Source organism: Schistocerca cancellata, chromosome 1 (genome assembly GCF_023864275.1).
Source record: "Schistocerca cancellata isolate TAMUIC-IGC-003103 chromosome 1, iqSchCanc2.1, whole genome shotgun sequence".
NCBI lineage: Eukaryota > Metazoa > Arthropoda > Insecta > Orthoptera > Acrididae > Schistocerca > Schistocerca cancellata.
The window spans coordinates 11,873,946-11,897,338 of record NC_064626.1 but is presented as its reverse complement, the minus strand read 5'-3'; the positions used below and the strand labels follow the sequence as shown (position 1 = coordinate 11,897,338).

The 23,393-nt window shown below is 45.3% G+C and overlaps 1 protein-coding gene across 4 annotated transcripts in view; it reads right to left on the bottom strand.

Annotated features, from left to right (window-relative positions):
* Positions 1-23,393, bottom strand: part of LOC126164076 (serine/threonine-protein phosphatase 2A 56 kDa regulatory subunit gamma isoform) — a 382,345-nt gene that overhangs the window by 71,959 nt on the left and 286,993 nt on the right. For all 4 annotated transcript variants that reach the window (XM_049920208.1, XM_049920210.1, XM_049920211.1 and 1 more), the window contains one exon: positions 12,639-12,698. In XM_049920208.1, the coding sequence (XP_049776165.1) occupies positions 12,639-12,698 (60 nt within the window). The remainder of the gene's footprint in view (positions 1-12,638; positions 12,699-23,393) is intronic.

The following is a 23,393-nucleotide window of genomic DNA, read 5'->3' as shown; positions in this document are numbered from 1 at the left end:
GTGGCTCTCCCTTCGCCAGTTACAGGACTGCTATAGCTGGTGGTAGGAGGATGCATAGGGCAAGTCTCGCAGCAGTAACGGTCACAGGAGTAGGAGCCATAGGGTACGGAGATGGGTACAGGAGCATAGAGTCCGAAAAGAATATTTCAGAGATTGGGAGGGCGACTAAAAAGTTTCAGACAGAATGGATCTCATTTCAGGACATGATTTTAGGAAGCCGTGGTCCTGTCGAAGTAGTTGACTAATACATTCCAGACCAGTATAATATTGAGTCACCAGTGGTGTGCTCTGAAGTTGTCTTTTGAGGGATTAGCAGTACAAGAATTGGATGTGATGGCCCAGGAAATCTGCTTTTGAACTAGGCTGGTGGGGTAATTATATGCAAGAAGGCTGAGGTAAGAATGGTGGTGTATTGCTGTAAAGAGTCTGCATCTGAACAAATACATTTGCCTCAGATACCAAGGCTGTATGGCAGGAAACATTTGAAATGGAAACGATGGCAACTGTCAGAATGTAAGTACTGTCATTTGTTGGTAGGTTTAACATGGATGGAAGTGTGTAGCTGGCCTTTTGTGAGGCCAAGATCCACATCAAGGAAAGCGGCATGGGATTCTTAATAGGACCATGTGGAATTTAATGGGCAGAAGGTATTCAGACATTCCAGGAATTTTAACTCATCAGCCTCACCATGAGTCCATATGGTAAAGACGTCAGCAATGTATCTAAACTAAACCAGGTGCTGAAGACATGGATCCCAGGAAAGCCCCTTCCAAGTGACCCATGAAAATGTTGGCACAGGAAGGAGCCATCCTGGTTCCCATGGCCATACGCCTGATCCATTTGTATGTCTGCCCCTCAAAGGTGACGTAATTGTTGGTAGGATGTCGCAGGTATGGAATCAGGTGGGCACTGACTGAGGAAACGTTCAGCAGACAAACAGACCATGTATGTGGCGGATGTTGGTATAAAAGCAGGTGGCATCGATGGTGACAAGAAAGGTGTGTGGTGGGAGTGGGACGGGCAGAGATTTCAGACAATCTACGAAATGGTTGGTACCTTGGATGTAGTAGGGGAGTCTTTTTACTATGGGTTGCTGGTGCTGATCAACTAAGGCAGATATACATTCGGTGGGTGCTTTGAAGCCAGAAACTATAGGACGGCCAGGATGATTGGACTTGTGGATCTTAAGAAGAAGGTAAAAGGTGAGGCTGTGTAGTTTGGGTGGGGTGAGAAGGTCTATGGATTGAGGTGTCAGTCCTTGTGAGGTGTCTGACGTTTTAAGGAGGGACTGCAGGGATGGAACAAACATACTTCTTTCATTCGAGTACTACAAAGGTAGATACTTTGTCTGCTGGGAAGAAGAAGATGGAATCATCAGGTTTTACGGAATGTAGAGCCTGCAGTTCTGCAAACGACAGGTTAGGATCATGCTGTAGGGACCTGAGGAAGTGTGGAGCAATGCTGGATGTGGGGAATTCTTGTAAGGGATGGTTTCGAGGTAGTTGTGGTGGATCAAGTTGGGATTGTGATCTGAACTGCTCAAGGCAGGGTTCAATGTCAGGTTTGCTGTTGGAAAGATTTTGGGACTGGGTTGCAAAATGATATTTCCAGTTGATATTACGTGTGAAGTAGACGAATCCCTTCTTTTCGGAAACACACTTTCGCACTATCAAAACTAAGGTCCCACATTCTGCTTCTTTAAACCTGCTTGTCCCTTGGAGTTATTCCAAAAGGCTTAAAATAGAAAGTCCCTCGTTTCTGGATGTAATCCAGCTCTACACCAGGCTCTTCTACAGTTTCAAATACAGCAATCTATTGCTCTTATCCAACTAATCTGTGACCTATATGCTTCGTCTGCCAATTTCCACTCCACCAGATTTCTCTCCTCCTACAAAACCTAGCAGTTATCTACCCCTCATGCTTCCTTGGATGATATCATCCCCAAGCCAACTTCAAACTGCAACAACATCTCAAACTTCACCTCAAAAAACTATTCCACCTTCTCCTGAACTACCTGAACAGTGGTGTTTCCATTCCTGTCCCTCTGCAGCTCCCTAAACAGCCACACCATCAACCACACTCCTCTCGTACAAACTGAGCTTGGCCAACCACTTTAACATCCCACAGTCTTCACCACTGCCTCCAAGATCAAGAAAAAACCATCATCACAAGAACCAGTCACAACAGTACAGTGTCCTTAACCTCTTATCTAAAGCACTCTCGCCTATTGAACTGTATTTATTATCTAAGGTCCTCACTTTCAGCCCTAAACCTGCATTTGATTATGCTGCTTTGGGGAATGACCTACTTTCCTTTACTTGTAATATTAATTGGTTATATTGCTTTGCAACCCAATCCCAAAATCTTTCCAACAGCAAACTGACATTGAACCATGCCTTGAACAGTTCAGACCACGATCCCAACTTTATTCACCACCACACTACCTGAAAATCATCCCTTAAAAGTCTTCCACACACCCAGCATTGCTTCACAACCATTCCTCAAATCCCTACAACATGACCCTAACCTGTCCTCTGCACAACTCCAGGCTCTACATTCCCTAAAACCTGATGTCTCCATCATTATCCTCCCAGCAGACAAAGGATCTACCACTGTAGTACTTGACCGAAAGGAATATGTTAGTGAAGGTCTACGCCAGCTGTCCGACATCTCTACATACAGCGTCTGCCATCAAGATCGCATACCTGTGATTTCAAACTGACTAGCAGTTCCTCCTTAAAACCTCAGGCGCCTCCAAAGAACTAACACCTCAACCCACAGAACTTCTCACCCCCACCTTAACTACCCACCACCCTTCCCCTTTACCTTCTTCTTAAGATCTGCAATCTCTACCATCCTGGCCGTCCTATAGCTGCTGGCTTCCAAGCACCTGCCAAACATATATCTGCCTTAGTTGATCATTACCTGCAACCCACAGAATAAAGGCTCCCCTCCTACATCAGAGATACCAACAATTTCCTAGATTCCCATTCTCACTACATCTTGCTAGTCACCACTGATACCACCCCCCTCCACACTAACTGCCCCCATGAACATAGCCAGTCTGCTGCTGAACATTTCCTCAGTCAGCACCTACCTGATTCAAAACCAATGGCATCCTTCCTATTCACCTTAATCAACTACATACTTACCAATAATTACTTCAGCTGTGAGGGGGCAGACATACAAACAGATCATGTGTATGGCCAAGTGAACCAAGATGGCTTCTTCCTACGCCAAACTTTTCATGGGTTGCTTGAAGGTGGCTATCCTGGAATCCCTAAGTCTTCAGCCCCTGGTTTGGTTTAGATGTGTTCATGACAGTTTTGCCATATGGACTCATGGTGAGGCTGACCTGTTAAAATCCCTGGAATCTCTGAATAGCTTCTCCCAATTAAATTTCACATGTTCCTATTATGAATCCCATGCCACTTTCCTTGATGTTGATCTCATCTTCACTGAAGGCCAGCTACACACTTCTGTCCACATTAAACTGACGAACAAATAACAGTACTTACATTTTGACAGCTGCTGTCCTTTCCACGTCAAACATTCTCCTCCAAACAGCCTTGGCATCTGAGGCAAACGTATTTGTTCGGAAGCAGACTCTTTACAGCAATACGCCACTATTCTCACCTCACACAATTACCCCACCAGCCTAGTTCAAAAGCAGATTTACCAAGCCATCACATCCAATCTGGTACTGCTAATCCCTCCAAAAAACAACTTCAGAGCACATCACTGGTGACTCAGTATTTTCCTGGTCTGGAATGTATAATCAGCTACCTTGCCCTGAATTTTATTTATTTATTCACACTTCTACTCCCATATGACCTAAATGAGGAGCAAAACTCCAAGGTCATGGAACCTGTCAGTTCATGAAATTACAACATAAAAGTAATAACAGATAAAAGAAAATGTTTATGAAACCAACAAAAGTCAAGCCATAAGTCTAAGTAAATGTAATCAACAATACAAAACAGGAGTGAGTTTAATTTATCAAGGAACTCCTCGACAGAATAGAAGGAGTGACCAATGAGGAAACTCTCCAGTTTTGATTTGAAAGTGCGTGGGTTACTGCTACGATTTTTGATTTCTTGTGGCAGCTTACTGAAAATGGATGCAGCAGTATACTGCACGTTTCTGCACAATAGTTAAGGGAGTGTGATCCGAATGCAGATAGGATTTCTGCCTAGTATTAACTGAGTGAAAGCTGCTAATTCTTGGTAAAAAGCTGATACTGTTAACATGAAATATATCAGTGTTTCCACTTTTGGAAACATTCCCGGAATTTTTTTTCTGGAAGAGTGTTAAGGACGCTCTCCGTATTTACCTGGATGTCTTCAATCAAGTCAAATTGCTTCCCTTTCAGTGAAAATTTCAGTTTAGGGAACAGGTAGAAGTCCACAGGAGCCAAATCAGGGGAATATGGTGGTTGTGGAAGCACAGGAATCTTGGATTTGGTCAAAAATTCAATGACTGAGAAGGTACGATGAGCTGGACATTGTCCTGTTGTAGCACCCAACTCCTGTCTTTCCACAATGCAGGACTTTTCTTCCGCATCTTTTCGCGCAAATGCTTGACACATTTGTAGTATTCCTGGTTAATTGTCTGTCCTTCAGGAGTAAATTCGTGACGCAAAAAACTGGTAGAATCGAGAAGAGTCACCAACATGGCCTTCACCTTTGACCGACTTTGCTGTGCTTTTTTCGTTGTTGTGAACATAGTCTTCCACTGTGATGACTACACTTTGGTTTCAGTACCATATCCATGTACCCACAATTCATCACCTGTAATTACCCTGTTTAACAAATCTGGGTTATTTTTGGTCCGATTAATCCAGTTCTAGGCACACTTCAAGTCGGTGTTGTCTTTGGACACTTGACAACACTTTTGGAATGAATTTTGCGGACAGGGGTCAGATCTTCAGTTAAAATTTACTGAATTGCTTGGAAACAAGTTCATCAGCCATCTCCCTAATAGTAAGTCTATGATCAGAACGCTTTCGCGGCCATTTTTAAATCTGTTGAATCGGACAAAAACATTTGACTGATTCATATAATTATCTCCAAAAGCTGTTTTTAATACTTTGTAAGTCTCAGAAGCTGATTTTTCAGTTTTAAAACAAAATTTCACACAATCTCATTGCTCCATTTTTACGTCCATTTTCATGCAGAAAGAATCCAGCAACAACCCATAACAGACCTTCACTCAACCAGCTGCCACAATGAACTGAATAAAGGAAACAGTTTCCTGTCAAAGGGCATTCAAGAACAAGACAATGACGCACTCCCCACCCTCCGTGTCCCTAACCGCCAAACCAGTAAGCAGTAGCGGATCCATTCTTAAGACTTTCCAATCACACAGAGGGAGCGGGGGAGGCGGTGGAGGGAGGGGGGGAGCGACGGAGCGGGTGAGGGGGGCGACGGAGCGGGTGAGGGGGGCGACGGAGCGGGTGAGGGGGGCGACGGAGCGGGTGAGGGGGGCGACGGAGCGGGTGAGGGGGGCGACGGAGCGGGTGAGGGGGGCGACGGAGCGGGTGAGGGGGGCGACGGAGCGGGTGAGGGGGGCGACGGAGCGGGTGAGGGGGGCGACGGAGCGGGTGAGGGGGGCGACGGAGCGGGTGAGGGGGGCGACGGAGCGGGTGAGGGGGGCGACGGAGCGGGTGAGGGGGGCGACGGAGCGGGGGAGGGGGGCGACGGAGCGGGGGAGGGGGCGACGGAGCGGGGCGACGGAGCGGGGGAGGGGGGCGGGGGAGGGGGCGACGGAGCGGGGGAGGGGGCGGGGGAGGGGGCGACGGAGCGGGGGAGGGGGCGGGGGAGGGGGCGACGGAGCGGGGGAGGGGGCGACGGAGCGGGTGAGGGGGCGACGGAGCGGGTGAGGGGGCGACGGAGCGGGTGAGGGGGCGACGGAGCGGGTGAGGGGGCGACGGAGCGGGTGAGGGGGCGACGGAGCGGGTGAGGGGGCGACGGAGCGGGTGAGGGGGCGACGGAGCGGGTGAGGGGGCGACGGAGCGGGTGAGGGGGCGACGGAGCGGGTGAGGGGGCGACGGAGCGGGTGAGGGGGCGACGGAGCGGGTGAGGGGGCGACGGAGCGGGTGAGGGGGCGACGGAGCGGGTGAGGGGGCGACGGAGCGGGTGAGGGGGCGACGGAGCGGGTGAGGGGGGCGACGGAGCGGGTGAGGGGGCGACGGAGCGGGTGAGGGGGCGACGGAGCGGGTGAGGGGGCGACGGAGCGGGTGAGGGGGCGACGGAGCGGGGGAGGGGGCGACGGAGCGGGGGAGGGGGCGACGGAGCGGGGGAGGGGGCGACGGAGCGGGGGAGGGGGCGACGGAGCGGGGGAGGGGGCGACGGAGCGGGGGAGGGGGCGACGGAGCGGGGGAGGGGGCGACGGAGCGGGGGAGGGGGCGACGGAGCGGGGGAGGGGGCGACGGAGCGGGTGAGGGGGCGACGGAGCGGGTGAGGGGGCGACGGAGCGGGGCGACGGAGCGGGGGAGGGAGGGAGCGACTGAGGGAGGGAGGGAGGGAGGGAGAGACTGAGGGAGGGAGGGAGGGAGGGAGCGACGGAGGGAGGGAGGGAGGGAGCGACGGAGGGAGGGAGGGAGGGAGCGACGGAAGGAGGGAGGGAGGGAGCGACGGAAGGAGGGAGGGAGGGAGCGACGGAAGGAGGGAGGGAGGGAGCGACGGAAGGAGGGAGGGAGGGAGCGACGGAAGGAGGGAGGGAGGGAGCGACGGAAGGAGGGAGGGAGGGAGCGACGGAGGGAGGGAGGGAGGGAGCGACGGAGGGAGGGAGGGAGGGAGCGACGGAGGGAGGGAGGGAGCGACGGAGGGAGGGAGGGAGCGACGGAGGGAGGGAGGGAGCGACGGAGGGAGGGAGGGAGCGACGGAGGGAGGGAGGGAGCGACGGAGGGAGGGAGGGAGCGACGGAGGGAGGGAGGGAGCGACGGAGGGAGGGAGGGAGCGACGGAGGGAGGGAGGGAGCGACGGAGGGAGGGAGGGAGCGACGGAGGGAGGGAGGGAGCGACGGAGGGAGGGAGGGAGCGACGGAGGGAGGGAGGGAGCGACGGAGGGAGGGAGGGAGCGACGGAGGGAGGGAGGGAGCGACGGAGGGAGGGAGGGAGCGACGGAGGGAGGGAGGGAGCGACGGAGGGAGGGAGGGAGCGACGGAGGGAGGGAGGGAGCGACGGAGGGAGGGAGGGAGCGACGGAGGGAGGGAGGGAGCGACGGAGGGAGGGAGGGAGTGACGGAGGGAGGGAGGGAGTGACGGAGGGAGGGAGGGAGTGACGGAGGGAGGGAGTGGTGAGTGTCAGAATACAGACTAGTGAACAGGGGCGGAAAGAAGTTTTCAAACCACTTATTGCCCAAACTGCCAGTTTGTGAGGCAAACATATTCTTCGAGAATGGGAAAGGTTACCCTAAAATATAATACCATATGACATAAGCAAAGAAAAGTTGCAAAGTAGTCTAATTTTTGTGGTGAATGATCACTTACTTCAGATACCATTCAAATAGTAAAAATGGCAGCATTATGTCTTCGAAGAAGATCCTGTATGTGAGATTTTCCATGATAGTTTACTATCTATGAACACCTAGAAATGTGACTGATCAGTTTCACTAATCACATGCCCATTCTGTGAAATTAAAATGTTGTGTTGTGTGTTAGAAACTAGAAACTGAGTCTTTCTATGAGATAGCGTTAGTTTCTGTTCAACAAGCCACGAATTGCACTATTTGAAACAGAGGCAATGTTGCACACAACATCCTTTACTATCATGTAGTGTCATCAGCAAACAGAAATATTTTAGAATTATCATTAATGCTAGAGGACGAATCATTTTTATATGTAAGGAACAGGAGTGCCCCACACCTATTTCCAATTCCATGGATTTTTTTCAGCGTTTAAAGTTGCTTCGTCTTGTTAGTTTTGATGTGGTGTCTCTTCTTACTCGGGTCCCTCTTGAAGAGTCATTGATTTCAATTAATGAAAAACTTGATATGAAAATGACTATGCTCTGCTGTTATATTCTGACGTCCACCTATTTTTTTATTTGATGACAAATATTTAGAATAAACCAACGGTGTGGCTATTGGGAGTGCTTTATCCCCCATAGTCACCTTATCTTTTTATGGAGGACTTTGAGGATATGGCCCTGAAAACATTTGTTTTTGAAGACTTCGTGTTTTCTGAGATATGACGACGATATGTTTCTTGTTTGGCCACATGGAAGAAACTCTCTGCACCGGTTATTGGACCGTTTCAATTGTCTTCATCCAAACATCAAATTCACGATGGAAACTGAAAAGGAGGGAAAGTTACCTTTTCTTGGATGTACTAGTTTATAGAAAAGAAGATGGAACTCTCTGACACAGTGATTACAGGAAGCCGATTCATACCGACAGGTATTTACATTCTCCCAGTTGCCATCCACCTTTTCAACGTACAGGAGTCCTTCGGCCCTTGGTTAAACAAGCATATGCTGTCTCGGATACTGAGAATTTACCACAGGAGCTGCAACATCTTAAGGACGTGTTCAATAATAATGGCTATACAGACTGACAAAATAGATGTGCTTTTGAGTTTGGACCTCTATCTGAACCTTCTGAAGACACCTTTAGGTCTGTGGCTTTTCTTCCGTATGCTGGGAATGTGTCCGCCAAGATAGGTAGACATTTGAAGAAATATGAGATCAGATGTGTTTTTCGTCCACCAGCTAAGATTCAAGCATTTCTTGGCTCTGTTAAAAATGATTTAGGTTAGAGGAAGTCTGGCGTTTACAAAATACCGAGTGAGTGGGAAAATTTACACTGGCCAACCTATTAATACCGTCAACGACAGGTGTATTGAACATCATCGCCATACGCGATTATTACAACCAGATAAATCTACAGTGGCTGAGCATTGCCTTACAGAGGGCCGCAGGAGATGCAATTAGTTGCAAATGCTTCGCGGTACTGGGATTGTGTTTTAAAAGAATCTGTTGAAATCAGACTAGCAGATAATATCATTAATCGTGATAATGGATACCCACTAAGTAAAACGTGGAATCTTGCTTTATCAGATATGAAGAATAAACGGCATCTGTATCAGCCAGCTATGAATAATGATTTGTCACAATATATCGTTTTTAACAGTGTTCACCACCAGAGGCGCTGCAACTCTTTTTGCCCCAGGGGGCAGCAGGAATGATTGAACGCGTGTGCACCGTATTTAGCGCATGCGCTGTCGTACTGCCGGTGCGTATAAAGGTGCAGTCATTCGCAAGTGGAATTAGTTATCAGCGAGAGCAGCGTAGCTTTTCTCACCTGATGATGGCGCCCAGGTGGACCGCTGAAATATTGTGTTCAGATGAAAGTTTGATCCGGCTGGAAATCCGACAAGAATTTGACTATTCGGCCTTTTACATCGGCATGACTTCCACCAAATTATAAATTAGGATGAATGGGCACAGGCAGAGGGCATACACAGGCAACATGCAATATCCTGTTTCAGAGCATGCTCTACAGCATGACAATCAGGAACTTGGTGCCTGTTTCACCACACAGGCCATCTGGGTTCTTCCCCCAGACACCAATGTCTCAGAACTCTGGAGGTAGGAACAAGTGCTACAACATGTCCTCTGTTCTCGCCACCTACTTAGCCTTAGTTTACGTTAATTTCTTCTGTTTCAGTGTTTCTTCATAGTAGCTACTCTTTTCTTCACTCCGTTTTTGTTTTCTACGTCTTTCATTGTCTTGTCCATCTATTTTTCACTGGCCCCTCTCCCACCTCTGTTACGTACAATGCTCCTAGATTTTCATTCTTATTAACTCGTACATTTTGTTTAAGCAGTAATCTCTGTCTTGCACATTACGTGTCTCTTTCCCGAAATCTACGACTTTTACTTCACCCCTCTTCCTTCCCTTGCAACCCTTCTGCCTGAAGGAGCCTCTGGCTCCGAAAGCTTGCCTAATTACAACCTTCTTTTACCTGTGTGTTCTGCCGCTGTTTGGTTGGTAGATTTTTTTTTATCTATCCAATCATATTATTTTGTCAAGAATTGATTTTTTCCACTTAATTTTAATGAGTACAGTCAAACAGTTAACCATGCCTGAGCTCCGACAATTTCTTCATTTCTTCTTTCAAAGGTTAGTGAAAGATTTAGTAGGTGGTGTACATGGATCCCATAATAGGCAACACAACCAATACAACATGAAATGCCATGATAAGTCTGTTATTCACTTCATTAACACTTTGGAAACGAAGCCCGAGCATAGATCGGGCCACAACTAGTGTTAAAAAGACTGCACCCAGGTATAGGTGGGGCCGCGATTCTAGACATGCGAGCTACCCATCGCTCAAAAATTGGACTCATTTCATATGAGAAGTCTCATGGCATGTCCCTTGACTAGTGTCACTTTCTGTTGTCAATTTCTAGAATTATTTCAAAAGAAATATTAATGAATGTAACAGCTACAGTTATGAATGGCTAAGCCAATACAATCTCACTGATGTAATTTCGTGTGTATACTTGTAAACTTTGGAGTTTGCTGTTATTCTGCTACAAATACATCATGTTTGTTGTATGAGCAAGAAATTTTGGAAGCGCATGAGGAGGAAGCTGCTGACTAACCCACCCCACTCTTCTTCCTTGGGAGGATAGTTGTACTTTCTGTCATTATTTTACAATTTGTAATCTATTGAAGAACTAAAGTACATATGAAATCTTTATGATTAGTCCTTTGTTAGTAGGTATTTCTCTTGAAGATATTCTTCTAAGTTGTCCGTCTTCAAAGCGTTAATGAACAAGTTCTTAATTGATGACTTACAATGTGAACTATGACCTGCATGTAGGAAGACTTTACCATACTGTGATGTACTGTTACCATGCATATTTTATTCAAATGATGTTATTCTTCCTTCCAAATCACTAACAAAGTATGATATTCATTCATCACAATGGAACAGATATACAGCTGTCATAAGCATTGTACAAGTGACTGTCCTCACCCTTGGGAGTTCGCAGGTGGTGTATGTATGACCATCTGCTGTATTTCATAGCACCAGGGGGGAGGGGAGAGATAATGTTTGACCTAAGAAGCACAGATGACACAAGGTGCAAATAATGAGTGGGAGACTGGCAACTGAGTTGCGAATGATGCTATGGTTTATTAATTATTTATAACCGAAGGTGGTAATTGTTCAAGTAATGGGTTTAGGGGAAACACTGTAACAGTATGTAACTGATGATCGTATTGATACTTTAAACTAGCAGTAAACATTGATTCATACAACAACTGACGACATTATCATCAAGAAAATAAAGGTAAATTAACAAAGATAGGATGACTTTGCAGTATTGCATAGTTTCAGCTGACTCCTAGGCATCCTTTGAGTCAATACCCGTATTAGTAAAGATATAGATATTTGCTATATTTTGACAAGAATGTTAACGACATCTATCAATGTGCAATATTTTGTTTATTCTGAATATCAATAAGATCTGCTGGGAACCTAAATTTTACACACCGTTCTAAGTCATGTATTTCACTGTCACAATTCTGGACGATACTACTCTCTGTGGAGACAACACAAGAAAAACTGAAAAATTAGTTTAATCTACCTCGAGTCAATTGTATGAGGGGCAAGGCAAGGCAAGGCAAGGAACCCCTATAGGCTAACTGTTCCAGCCAGCCAGGAAACATGTACAATGGTACAGGGCCAGCATAACTGTAATGCAGGTAGAGACTGAGCATAACACACACACACACACACACACACACACACACACACACAATTCAAGTTGTGAATTTGCAAAAGAATAGCAAGCAAAATATGAATTCAAAATTAAGAACAAAATACACTGTGCAAACTCTGGCAACATATGCCAACATAGCAACTGTCCATTTGTGTGTTTAGTTATCAACTGCATACACCGGACTATGTCAATGTTTTGTTTAGACATTCACACAACTGCACTTAACGTTGATTTTTCATAACAAATAAGAGAAGGGGTATTGTGTTTCTTCAATTTATTCGGTTTCTGGACACACTCCTCTCCTTTTCTCTAATGTAAGAAACTGGCTCATATTGACATCAAACATTTCAAATGCTTCTACCCCCTCGAGATAGTTTAAGCACCTTTAACTGACCATTTGTGCATATGTTTACACTTTATAATCTTTCTAGTCTTCTCTGTGAACCTGACAATTTCCCAATTTCTGAGTTTGCAGGCAGGGTGGTGATTTTTTCCTCACAGTATTTTTATAATTTCCCCCGAGTACCTTCTTCAGATGTGTCGTGTGCTTTGGATTTTGACTGTGGGTAGATATCATGCCACCCTTTCACAACAGCAACTATTTTTTCGATGGCAGCAATGGTGGCCCACTCCAAATTTGCTACTTATGTGTGAATGAAATAATGTTACCCATACTGAAATAAGACAATTTACAGTGGGACCTGAGAAAAGTGAGGGCCACCCAGATTCCACAGCCCACTTCACTTCAATTATGCCTTTGTTACAGATGACTAAATTACTGGTACAGTAATGTCTACTGTCCTAGAAATAGCACTTCTGATACCATCAACTCCACTGTAAATTCAGAAACTGGGATATTATTATGATTTTGTTGCTCCTCACCTACAAATATTTTGAGACTTACCTCCCCAATATTTCAAGCAACTCTGCAATGCCATTATGATGCTCAGTTTCATAAATAAACCTGAAAAAGATAAATATGAAATGTATTTATGACCACAAGTTGTGTTTAGGGTTGTGTTACGAAAAGAAAGACTGACTAATGTCAATGAAATGCCCTTCCTTTCCTAATCTTTCCGTTAAGGACAGACAAAGGGCAAAATGCACTCTTGCACTTAGATATACAAATGCCTCCAAAACAATTACAGCCAAAATAATAAAACTTGAGACTATTATGTACAACATAATGCTTCATATTCGGTGCAATTTTTGTTTGTTACTGTGTGCAAACATATATTTTATAAGATTTGAATTTTTAATTACCATTGTTTCTAGTACACACATTTTCTCGTAGACTGATCGAGCAATAAAACTGGAATTTCACAGTTTACATGTGCGTAAGAGGCTAATAAAATGTGTGGAACAGATTTTTGTTTAAGAGCATAATTGCTTTGAAATTAACTTTTCAATTTTGCATTACCCGAGACTGTTCTTTTTTTCCCCTCGAATTTTAAAGGAGAACTTTTCTCGAGAAAACATAACAGAAAAGTGCAGCACAGGTTATTCAGCAGGTTATTCTTAAGAACTATATCAAATTTCAGGATGTTAGCTTTTATAGTTCCTGAGTAATTGTACAGTATAGCTCAAAAAAGTTAGGTACAACAATTTGCATTTAAAGATTTTACTTCAAATTTCTGACAGTATTGCTATACCTCTAGTGTCTAATACTGTCCACATCCACTATCTTTATTATCTTCCTCGACTTCCTGGAGCACTCTCCTCCCCTGCATTCTTTGCCTAGCCAACTTTTGCATTTTTTCTTCTATTGCTCGAGCTTCGTTCAGTCACGCTCCACCAATGCTTCGGAATATCGTCAGTATGAATGCACATGGATGGAAGCCTAGTCTCTGTGGGCACTTAATCCTACCTACATTTCCACTACCGAACACTACATAGGAATCAGAATGCACCTATCTTTGCAACATTTGAGGACACAAATACTGTTTTTGGACAATGCATCCACATAAGGTGATTGTAGCTCTCATTTGTACTCTGTGTTTTCCCACATACAAATTTTTTTTAGCACATTGGCTAGGTACCTGAAAGTTGGTTTTATAACGCCTAAAACAGTAAGTGTCAAACCATGTTGTGGGTGTATGGCTTTCCACTGGCTTCTGCCTGAAAATTTTTGCACCACAATATGTCACAAAGGGAATGTTGAGGATTATCATCTGTGGAAAGTTTGTTAAAGAATATTTCCCCACCTGGCTTACTTCATTGTTTTCACATTATGTAAGCTATCCCTGATAGCTTTCCCATAATATATTTGTTAATTGTCAATTTCCTTGCCTGTAAGTCTTAACACCTCACAGTGGCTTTCCATCTTCCAATTTCTTAAAACTCATTTCTTTCTTCAATTGGAGAAGTCTACCTTCCATTTGCTTTTGAACATGATCCACTCATTCCAGTTTTTCAATTTTAGTTTATGAACCATTAGTATTGGTCTCTAAAACAGCCTTAAAAGCACTGGAATTTTCATCACCTAGATACTTCACACACCTAACACCATATTGTTCAACTGACCTTTGGAATTCATCCCAGCTGCTACCAACCCTCCATTCTGCTCCTGGTAATTCTTTCTGCACACTTTATTGTATTCCTGCTGCCACTTTCTTCTTCACTGTCACTGTTGTTCTTTCTTGTGTCACTCTGAGAGCAACCTTTGCTCTTTACTTGGAAGTCATGACAGATAATACACCATGAAGTGATGTATAGCCCTTCTTCATCCAGGTTCCATCACAAGAGACACACAGATCTGTCTTTACTACACAGTGTCCTTTGTCCCCTTCCTTGTTAATATCTACAGCTTCCTCAACAGCTGCTTTCACGTCCTCCTTGCACTCAACTTCAGGAGCACTAATGAATGTTCTTTGTAATCACTGAATCTAGTGTCACTGTTGCAGGCATGTTCATCAAGCCACAAAACAAATTTGTGCCTCCTCTGCCTACGCCTCGAATGCTCTTTGACCCATAGTTACCATGTGGACATGAAATGTTAATCATATGGGCCAGTATTTCTAAGTCAGTTAACCTAAGTCCACTGGAAAATTCATCTTTGGCACTGTACATACCATCACCAATTCGTTCACTAATTTTCTCATTCAGTGAACTCAGTGACGTTGCCAAAATTTGTTCTTCACACTTTGGAGCAGCAAATGTAACTCTTATTTAAATTTCCTGTATCTTTTACATATGAAATTTGAAATTTCCTCACTTTTTTGAATATGTATCCACTGTACGACATATTTCGAACAAACCAAGTTGACATGTGCAAAACTAAAAACTGAAATAAGTTTCTAGCACGTACAAGAAGCCAAGCTGTCAACAAAGGAACAAGCAAAGATAATCTTTCTCACAGCCTTCTAGATTCATCCAGTGTCTGTTTTGATTGTGTGAATGGGAAATTAACACACACACAAAATTTCTAGCATACAGGAGTTGATCACAGCATAAAAAGATGGGATAAGGCAGGCACAGACACCAATACAAACATTTTTTAAACATATTTCAGGCCAAAATTCGATTGTGAAACTGTATTAAATTTTTCTTAAAGAATCATTCTAATCAATTATGCAATTAAAAAAAATTCCAATTTTTTCGCAATTTTGCCCTACATCTGCCCGTAAGTAAATGTAAACATGGTAATCACAACAGGGGTACAAGTCATTCACCTTTATTTACAGCCTTACTTTCAGTCCAGACAGCTATTGCATTAACAGATATGCCCTACACCAGATCATACCAATAAGCGGGGCTATTTATACTTACAGAACTGCAAATTTACTTTATTCCTAGAAAAAACACACTCTCATTAGCAAAATAGTTTTTATTGATATGTGATGCATTTGACACCCTACGATGCACACTGGAAAATGTTCTTAGGTTACTACATTTGTTGAAGATATCCGGATGGATAGTGGAAGGTTCACTTGCTGTATCTACAACTATGTTTTAGTGAGCCTTTATCTGTCAACACTTAAATTAGCACACAATCAATTTTTTCCATTAATGACTGACATGCTAAGATGATACAAAAATTTTGGTACACAATTTATAGATAGCTGCTTGTGGCAGATCATTACAAAGAGAGGTTATTCTACAAATTTCATTCAGTCAAATTTTGTGCCAAAAGAAATCTGTCAAAAAAGTTGTGGCCATTAAAACATTCCTACCCATGCTGCTTCCCCCCCCCCTTCCTCCCCCACTCTCTCAACTTACTATCAAAGTTCCATCAATTGCCTCCATCCCCAATTTTTAGGTTCTCATTTGGATCATTTATTACATGTCTATAGGGAATTTATAATTAGCAATAACCAAATTAACAAAATATTTTAAACAAATGCACCCATTGAAGGCAGTGCCTGTCTGGTTAACAGTGTTAAGGACACCTCTCTGATTTATTACACGGTATTTTTGGCATGGAAACCACTTTCCAGCGATTCAGCAATACCAATAACACATCAACATACAAATATTTAAAAAGAGATTCCTATACTGAGAACCATATTAAACTTACTTTGAACACCGTGAATGATCTTGCCTGGTGTTATACGTATACAAGAAGTTCTCAACACTCCAGTGGTATAAAGGACGACCAGTTTGAAACTTCTCAGCTTGAAGCATCAAAATGTAGACAAGCAGAACATACAGAGACAAGGCACAAGTTTAACCTTAATAAATGCAAAGAATTAAGCACACAGTGAAAGAGACAACTCCTCCAACCATTCACGGATGTTGTAAACACTTAAAAAGTGATGATAACTGGCGAATATAAGCACCAACTGCCCCATACAATCTCTGAGAATCAGATCCAAGCAAACCACTCCTCGTGCCTCCCTGCCTCTCGTCAGCAGCTGCTAGGGAAGCAGAAAGAAGTGGTGGCAGCACTGACTGCAAGCTGAGGGCAGTGGCAGGAAGGGGAGAAGCAGTAAGAATGAGGGAGTAGGGAAGCAGTGCACGTACTCAGCTGCACCCAGCCAGCGACGGTGCATCACATCTCGTTAAACAAACCATTTCATCTACTGAGCCAAAAGCAAGATCTTTCCAGTGTTTTTTTTTTTCCAAATTTCCCTGATATTTCTTTAATTTTCCTTACACCATTTGAAATTCCCTGATTTCCAGAACTTGTGGCAACACTGTGCAAGTACTACTTGGATCCAACAGGGCAAAAAAATATGCAAGACACCCCGACTGAAAAGAAGAAAAAAGTCTATTTCACCAAGCTTTCCCACAAACATTCTAATTTTGACTTAAAACATACCATTTCATCATCAGACTATCAGACCAAGACACATTATCTCATCCTCTTAGGATCAATATTGTAATTAAAGAAAATTCAAATGAGTGGAGAAAAAAAAAAACACTAGACAGATTCGCTGGTCGCTACCTCCTGAGGCAAATGTTTAGCTCCACCGATACACACGTATCATAGTAAAAGTGATGACAATAGCCTAGCTTCCAGAACTGTGAGCTGCAGGGTGAGGTGAGTAGGTGTGGCCCGGTATGCTGAAAAATAGAGGGGTGAGGACGGGTTCCCATTTACGAAGTTCACGGAAGCCAGTATCGGGTGTGAGTATGCGAGTAGCCCACGAAGTGTAACTAGCACCCAGGTATGCTCACTTGTGTTGTGGAGCACATTCAGCTACTGTATACTGACTGTTGCAAAGTTCACAACCTTGGCTAAGGGAAGTATTGAGACATTCGAGTCCCAGAGGTACTGGCTTATTAGGGAGGAGACTCAGAATTATTTATGGAAGTGGGAAATGTATTACGAGGAGGGAGAACGCAGGATACTGCTGTGATATTAGTTTTCAAATACGGGCTCTGGGACATTTGCAAAAGAGGAAAGCCCAGGAGAGGTTGTCAGTATTGAGAGATTTTGTGGTGGAGCAGATGCATTTGCTGCAGATGCATAGGCTCCAGAGAAACGAGTGTCCAATGTGGAAGAGAAGGATGTGGGCCTCAGTAAGGCTGAGATCGACACCGAGGAGTCTCACTTTGGTTTTGGAGAAAGGAGTTAAGTTGTTGCATTTAAGTGGAGGACTACTATTTCACTACAAGTCGAGACCACAAATGTCATCAAGAGAGCGACCCACCTTCAGGTAACTGATAAATACGGACTTCGCTCGATTAAGGTCTGGGGGTTTGGTAATATTTTCAGGAACAATTGTAGTGGTAATGTCGGTAACTGGGAATTCCTGGAATGCCGGGAGCGGACGGTTTGGGAAAAGAGACGTGGAGTCCTTTGGATCTGCGTTGTAACTGTTTAAGAGAAGGACCGATGTTCGATCGTTTAGTCTCAGGATGGAGTTAGTCAGTGAAGCTGTATTTCCAGTCGAGGTTAAATCTGGACAGTGAGTGCGACCGACCACAGAAATTTATTTGTGTGGTGGTCAAAACTCTAAATCACTAATTCTTATATAAATGAGGCATTCAGTTTCAAGGAGCCAAATAATGTCTTAATGGAATCAGCCACATAACACTACAATTGGAAAGACTGGATGTGTCTCAGGATTGGAGAGGGACCTGCACGAGAGTATAAGTATATAACAGTCAGTTCTGAGAAGTGTTGGGTCTTGATTGGGGTTATGGTTAAGTTTAGGTGGCATGTGTGCTGGGATTGGGAAGTAATCAAAGAGTTTAGGTTGGGCTTGTTGGCTTGGAGGGGACAGTGGGGATTAAAGGCATTACTGTAGATAGTAGCTGTGGAAGATTGGGAGAGGAACATCACTTCTTAGGCGTTTGTTAACACACTGGCAAATGCTAAGTAAGCATTGACCAGACTGGAATTTAAGGATGGAACAACAGAGAAAAGGGTTGCAACTAGAGATGGAGACTTTTAATAGAGTGTCGTAGAGTAATACCAAAAGGTTGTTGATTCAACAGAGTGAGAGCAAATCTGCACAAGGAATGTAGGTACCCAGGTACATGGTTACCAGACATGGTGTGAACACTAAAAATATAAAAAGAGGGGCTTGAGCTCTTGCACCTGTAGGGAAGGGGGGGGGGGGGGGGGTGGAGGAGATTCGAGCAAGGTGAAAGATTTCAGTGTAATGACAAACAAGGTGCTGAAAGATTGCACACAAAATAAGAAAAGGGACGGAATTTGCCTCACGCCTGAATAGATTCCAGTCACACCTGATAACGGCATCGAGGGTCAAACCTGTTCATGTATAAGCTGGAAGTCTCACCAGTTATGAAGCTCTACCCCAGAGAGAGAGAGAGAGAGAGAGAGAGAGAGAGAGAGAGAGAGAGAGAGAGAGAGATTGTCATTAACGATACTGCCAAAATCACTGAAAAACAAGTGGATAATACTGTGAAGAAATAGCTACATGAAGAAAAGCAGTAGCCAAATAAGTAATGTTGCTGATAAACGAGCAAAAATGACTGTCAAACAAAGAGAGAAATTAAACAAACAAACAGCCTATTGCTTAAAACGAAAACCCATAATTAAGAAATATTAGAATCATGAAACAAAGAGAAAAGGCCTCTAAATTTAAAAAAAATTCCCTATGAAGAAGAAAGGTGATTAAACAAGGAAAAAAAGCCAGCCATCAAAGAGGGGGGGGGATTGCTTAACTTACTGAAAACATCAAACCAAATAAAAATAATTACCAAATACAGAAAACAGTTCACCAAGTAAATAACATAAAGCACCAAGTAAAGAAAAACTATTGCTGTACACACACAAAGATTTATGAAGAAACAATAAAAGGCCCTGAACACTGAAACAGGATCACTAATTGGAGAAAGAAGGTCTGCCAGCCATTACAGAAGGGTTTTTTTTTTTTGGGCGCAAAACTGCTATGGTCATTAGCGCCCGGTCCGGGACTTAAGAAACAGTAAAAAACCGAAAATGGAAACCAGCAGCAATGGGAACGAAAGTCATAAAATTGGAGAAACTAAAAACAGAAGGAAGGCTTAAAAATCCTATACAGAAGGGGTTTATTGTCCCCAAAAAAAGCTTCAAATGACTGACGTCATTTCACTGGCACTAATAAACGCGACAACGCGATCGGCTGAGCAAGTGTCATCTGCTAAAATCGACGATATATCAGGCGACAGCTGTAGACGGGAGCGTAACGGATTAAAATAGGGGCACTCAATTAAAAGGTGTCTTACCGTCCACAGCTGAGAGCAGTGGGGACAGAGTGGGGGAGGATCGCCGCTTAAAAGATGTTGATGGCTAAAAGACAATGCCCTATCCGGAGTCTAGTTAAAATTACTTCCTCCCGACGATGCGTTCGGGAGGAAGAGGTCCAAGCACAAGGAAGAGCTTTCACGTCCCACAATTTATTATGGGGAAGTGTCGGCCAATGTGCGTGCCATAAAAGAACAACACGACGACATAAAACGCTGCGTAGATCGGCGAAGGGAAGCGATTGAATAGCTGGCCAAAGAAGAGAGACTGCAGCCTTGGCCGCTATATCGGCCGCCTCATTTCCACAGATACCAACGTGTCCCGGCAGCCAGAGGAACGCCACCGAGACGCCCCCCTGGTGGAGCAAGCGCAGACAGTCCTGAATCCGGTGGACCAGAGGGCGCACAGGGTAAAGAGCTTGGAGACTGAGGAGAGAGCTGAGAGAATCTGAGCAGATAACGTACTGTATCTGCTGATGGCGGCAGATGTAGTGGACAGCCTGGAGAACAGCGTAAAACTCCGCAGTATAAACCGAACACTGGTCGGGAAGCCGAAAGTGATTTGAGGTGTCGCCAACAATATAGGCACTCCCTACACCTAACGATGTTTCCGAGCCATCGGTGTAAATAAATGTGGCTTCCTTCATTTGTGCACATAGAGCAGCAAATGCCCGACGATAAACAAGTGAAGGGGTACCATCCTTGGGAAATCGACAAAGGTCACGGAGCAGGCAGATCCGGGGACGGAGCCAAGGCGGTGCTGTACCCCAAGTTGTCAAGAAGGTTTTTGGAAAGCGGAAGGAAAGAGAATGGAGCAGTTGACGGAAGCGGACTCCCGGTGGTAGTAGGGAGGAGGGGCGGCCTGCGTACCCTACATCAAAGGAGGCGTCGAAAAAAAGCTCATGGGCTGGATTAGCAGGCATGGAAGACATATGGCTAGCATAACGACTCAGAAGGACAGCTCACCGATTGGACAGCGGAGGTTCAGCAGCCTCAGCATAAAGGCTTTTCACTGGGCTGGTGTCAAAATCTCCAGACACTAAACGTAATCCACGGTGGTGGATAGAGTCGAGACGCCGAAGAATAGACGGCCGAGCAGAGGAGTAGACTATGCTTTCATAGTCCAATTTCGAGCGCACTAAGGCGCGATAGAGGCGGAGAAGGACCACTCGGTCCGCTCCCCAGGAGGTACCATTCAGGACACGGAGGGTGTTGAGGGATCGCAGACAGCGAGCCGAAAGATACGAAATGTGGGAGGACCAGCAGAGTTTTCTGTCAAACATAAGACCCAAGAATTTAGCGACGTCTGAAAACGGAAGGTTGACAGGTCCTAGATGTAAGGAGGGTGGAAGAAACTCCTTACGTCGCCAAAAATTAACACAAACGGTCTTACTGGGAGAAAAACGGAAGCCGGTTTCGATGCTCCAAGAGTGGAGGCGATCGAGACATCCTTGAAGACGTCGTTCAAGAAGGCTGGTCCGTTGAGAGCTGTAGAAGATCGCAAAATCGTCCACAAAGAGGGAGCCCGAGACACCAGGAAGGAGACAATCCATAATTGGATTTATGGCAATGGCAAACAGTATCACAGTCAGCACGGAGCCCTGGGGTACCCCGTTTTCTTGGGAGAAAGTACGGGAGAGAGTAGTGTTCACCCGCACCCTAAATGTGTGCTCTGCCATAAATTTGCGAAGAAAAAGGGGCAGCCGACCTCGAAAGCCCCAAGAGAACAGTGTGCGGAGGATACCTGTCCTCCAACAGGTATCGTATGCTCTCTCCAGATCAAAAAATATTGCTACTGTTTGGCGTTTCCGGAGAAAATTATTCATGATATAAGTGGAGAGAGCAACAAGATGGTCAACGGCAGAACGATGCTTTCGGAATCCGCATTGGGCAGGTGTTAAAAGACTGCGGGACTCCAGCCACCACGCTAGACGGTAATTCACCATACGCTCCAAAACCTTACAGACACTACTCGTGAGAGAAATGGGGCGATAGCTAGAGGGGAGATGGTTGTCCTTTCCAGCTTTCGGAACGGGAACGACGATAGCTTCCCGCCATCGTCTGGGAAAAGTACTGTCGGTCCAAATTCGATTATAAAGGCAAAGGAGGTAATGCAGACTATGGGTTGATAAATGCAGCAACATTTGGACGTGGATACCATCCGGTCCTGGGGCGGAGGAGCGAGAAGAAGAGAGTGCATGTTGGAGTTCCCGCATGGAGAAAACAGTATTATAGCTTTCACAAATTTGAGAGGAGAAAGCAAGAGGTCGCACTTCCGCTGCACGTTTCTTCGGGAGAAACGCTGGCGGGTAATTGGAAGAGCTCGAAATCGCAGCAAAGTGCTGACCCAACGAGTTAGAAATTGCGACGGGGTCCACTAATGTATCATGCGCGACAGTGAGCCCAGAGACCGGGGAGAAACTAGGCGCGCCTGAGAACCGTCGAAGCCGACTCCAAACTTCCGAGGAGGGAGTGAAGTTGTTAAATGAGCTAATAAAGAATTTCCAGCTTGCCTTCTTGCTATCGCGGATGACACGACGGCATCGCGCACGGAACTGCTTATAGCGGATACAGTTGGCCGAAGTAGGATGGTGGCGGAAAACGCGAAGAGCACGTCGCCGCTCACGTATTGCATCACGGCATGCCTCGTTCCACCAAGGAACTGGGGGGCGCCGGGGCAATTCGGAGGTGCGTGGTATTTAACGTTCCGCAGCTGTAAGAATAACGTCTGTAATATGAGTGACCTCATCGTCGACGCTAGGAAAGTGACGGTCATCGAATGTCGCTAGAGACGAAAAAAGTGTCCAATCGGCTTGGGCAAACTTCCAGCGTCGCGGGCGCATATATGGCAGTTGAGGCTGCAGTCTAAGGACACATGGAAAGTGGTCACTCGAGTCTGTATCATCAAGGGCGAACCATTCGAAGCGCCGAGCTAGCGGAACAGTACCGACCGCAAGGTCCAAATGAGATAAATTTGTCGTGGAGGCAGACAAAAATTTAGGGACCCCAGTGTTGAGGCAAACTGGATCCGCTTGGTGGAAGACGTCTAGCAATAGTGAGCCAGGTGAACAAGGATGTGGAGATCCCCAAAGCGGGTGGTGGGCATTGAAGTCTCCAACCAGCAAATAGGGGGGTGGAAGCTGACCAAGAAGATGAAGGAGATCAGCTCGTGCCATGGGTGTAGACGATGGAATGTATACAGTACAAAGAGAGAACGTGTATCCAGAAAGGGAAAGACAGACGGCGACAGCTTGGAAGGAAGTGTTTAAGTGGATTGGGTGATAATGGAGAGTATCATGGAGAAAAATCATGAGTCCTCCATGGGCTGGAGTGCCTTCAACAGAGGGGAGATCATATCGGACGAACTGAAAATGAGGGAGAACAAAGGAGTCATGGGGACGCAGCTTTGTTTCCTGAAGACAGATGATGACCGGCGAGTAGGATCGTAAGAGAATAGACAATTCATCCCGATTGGCTCGAATGCCGCGGATATTCCAGTGGATAATGGACATGGGGTGAA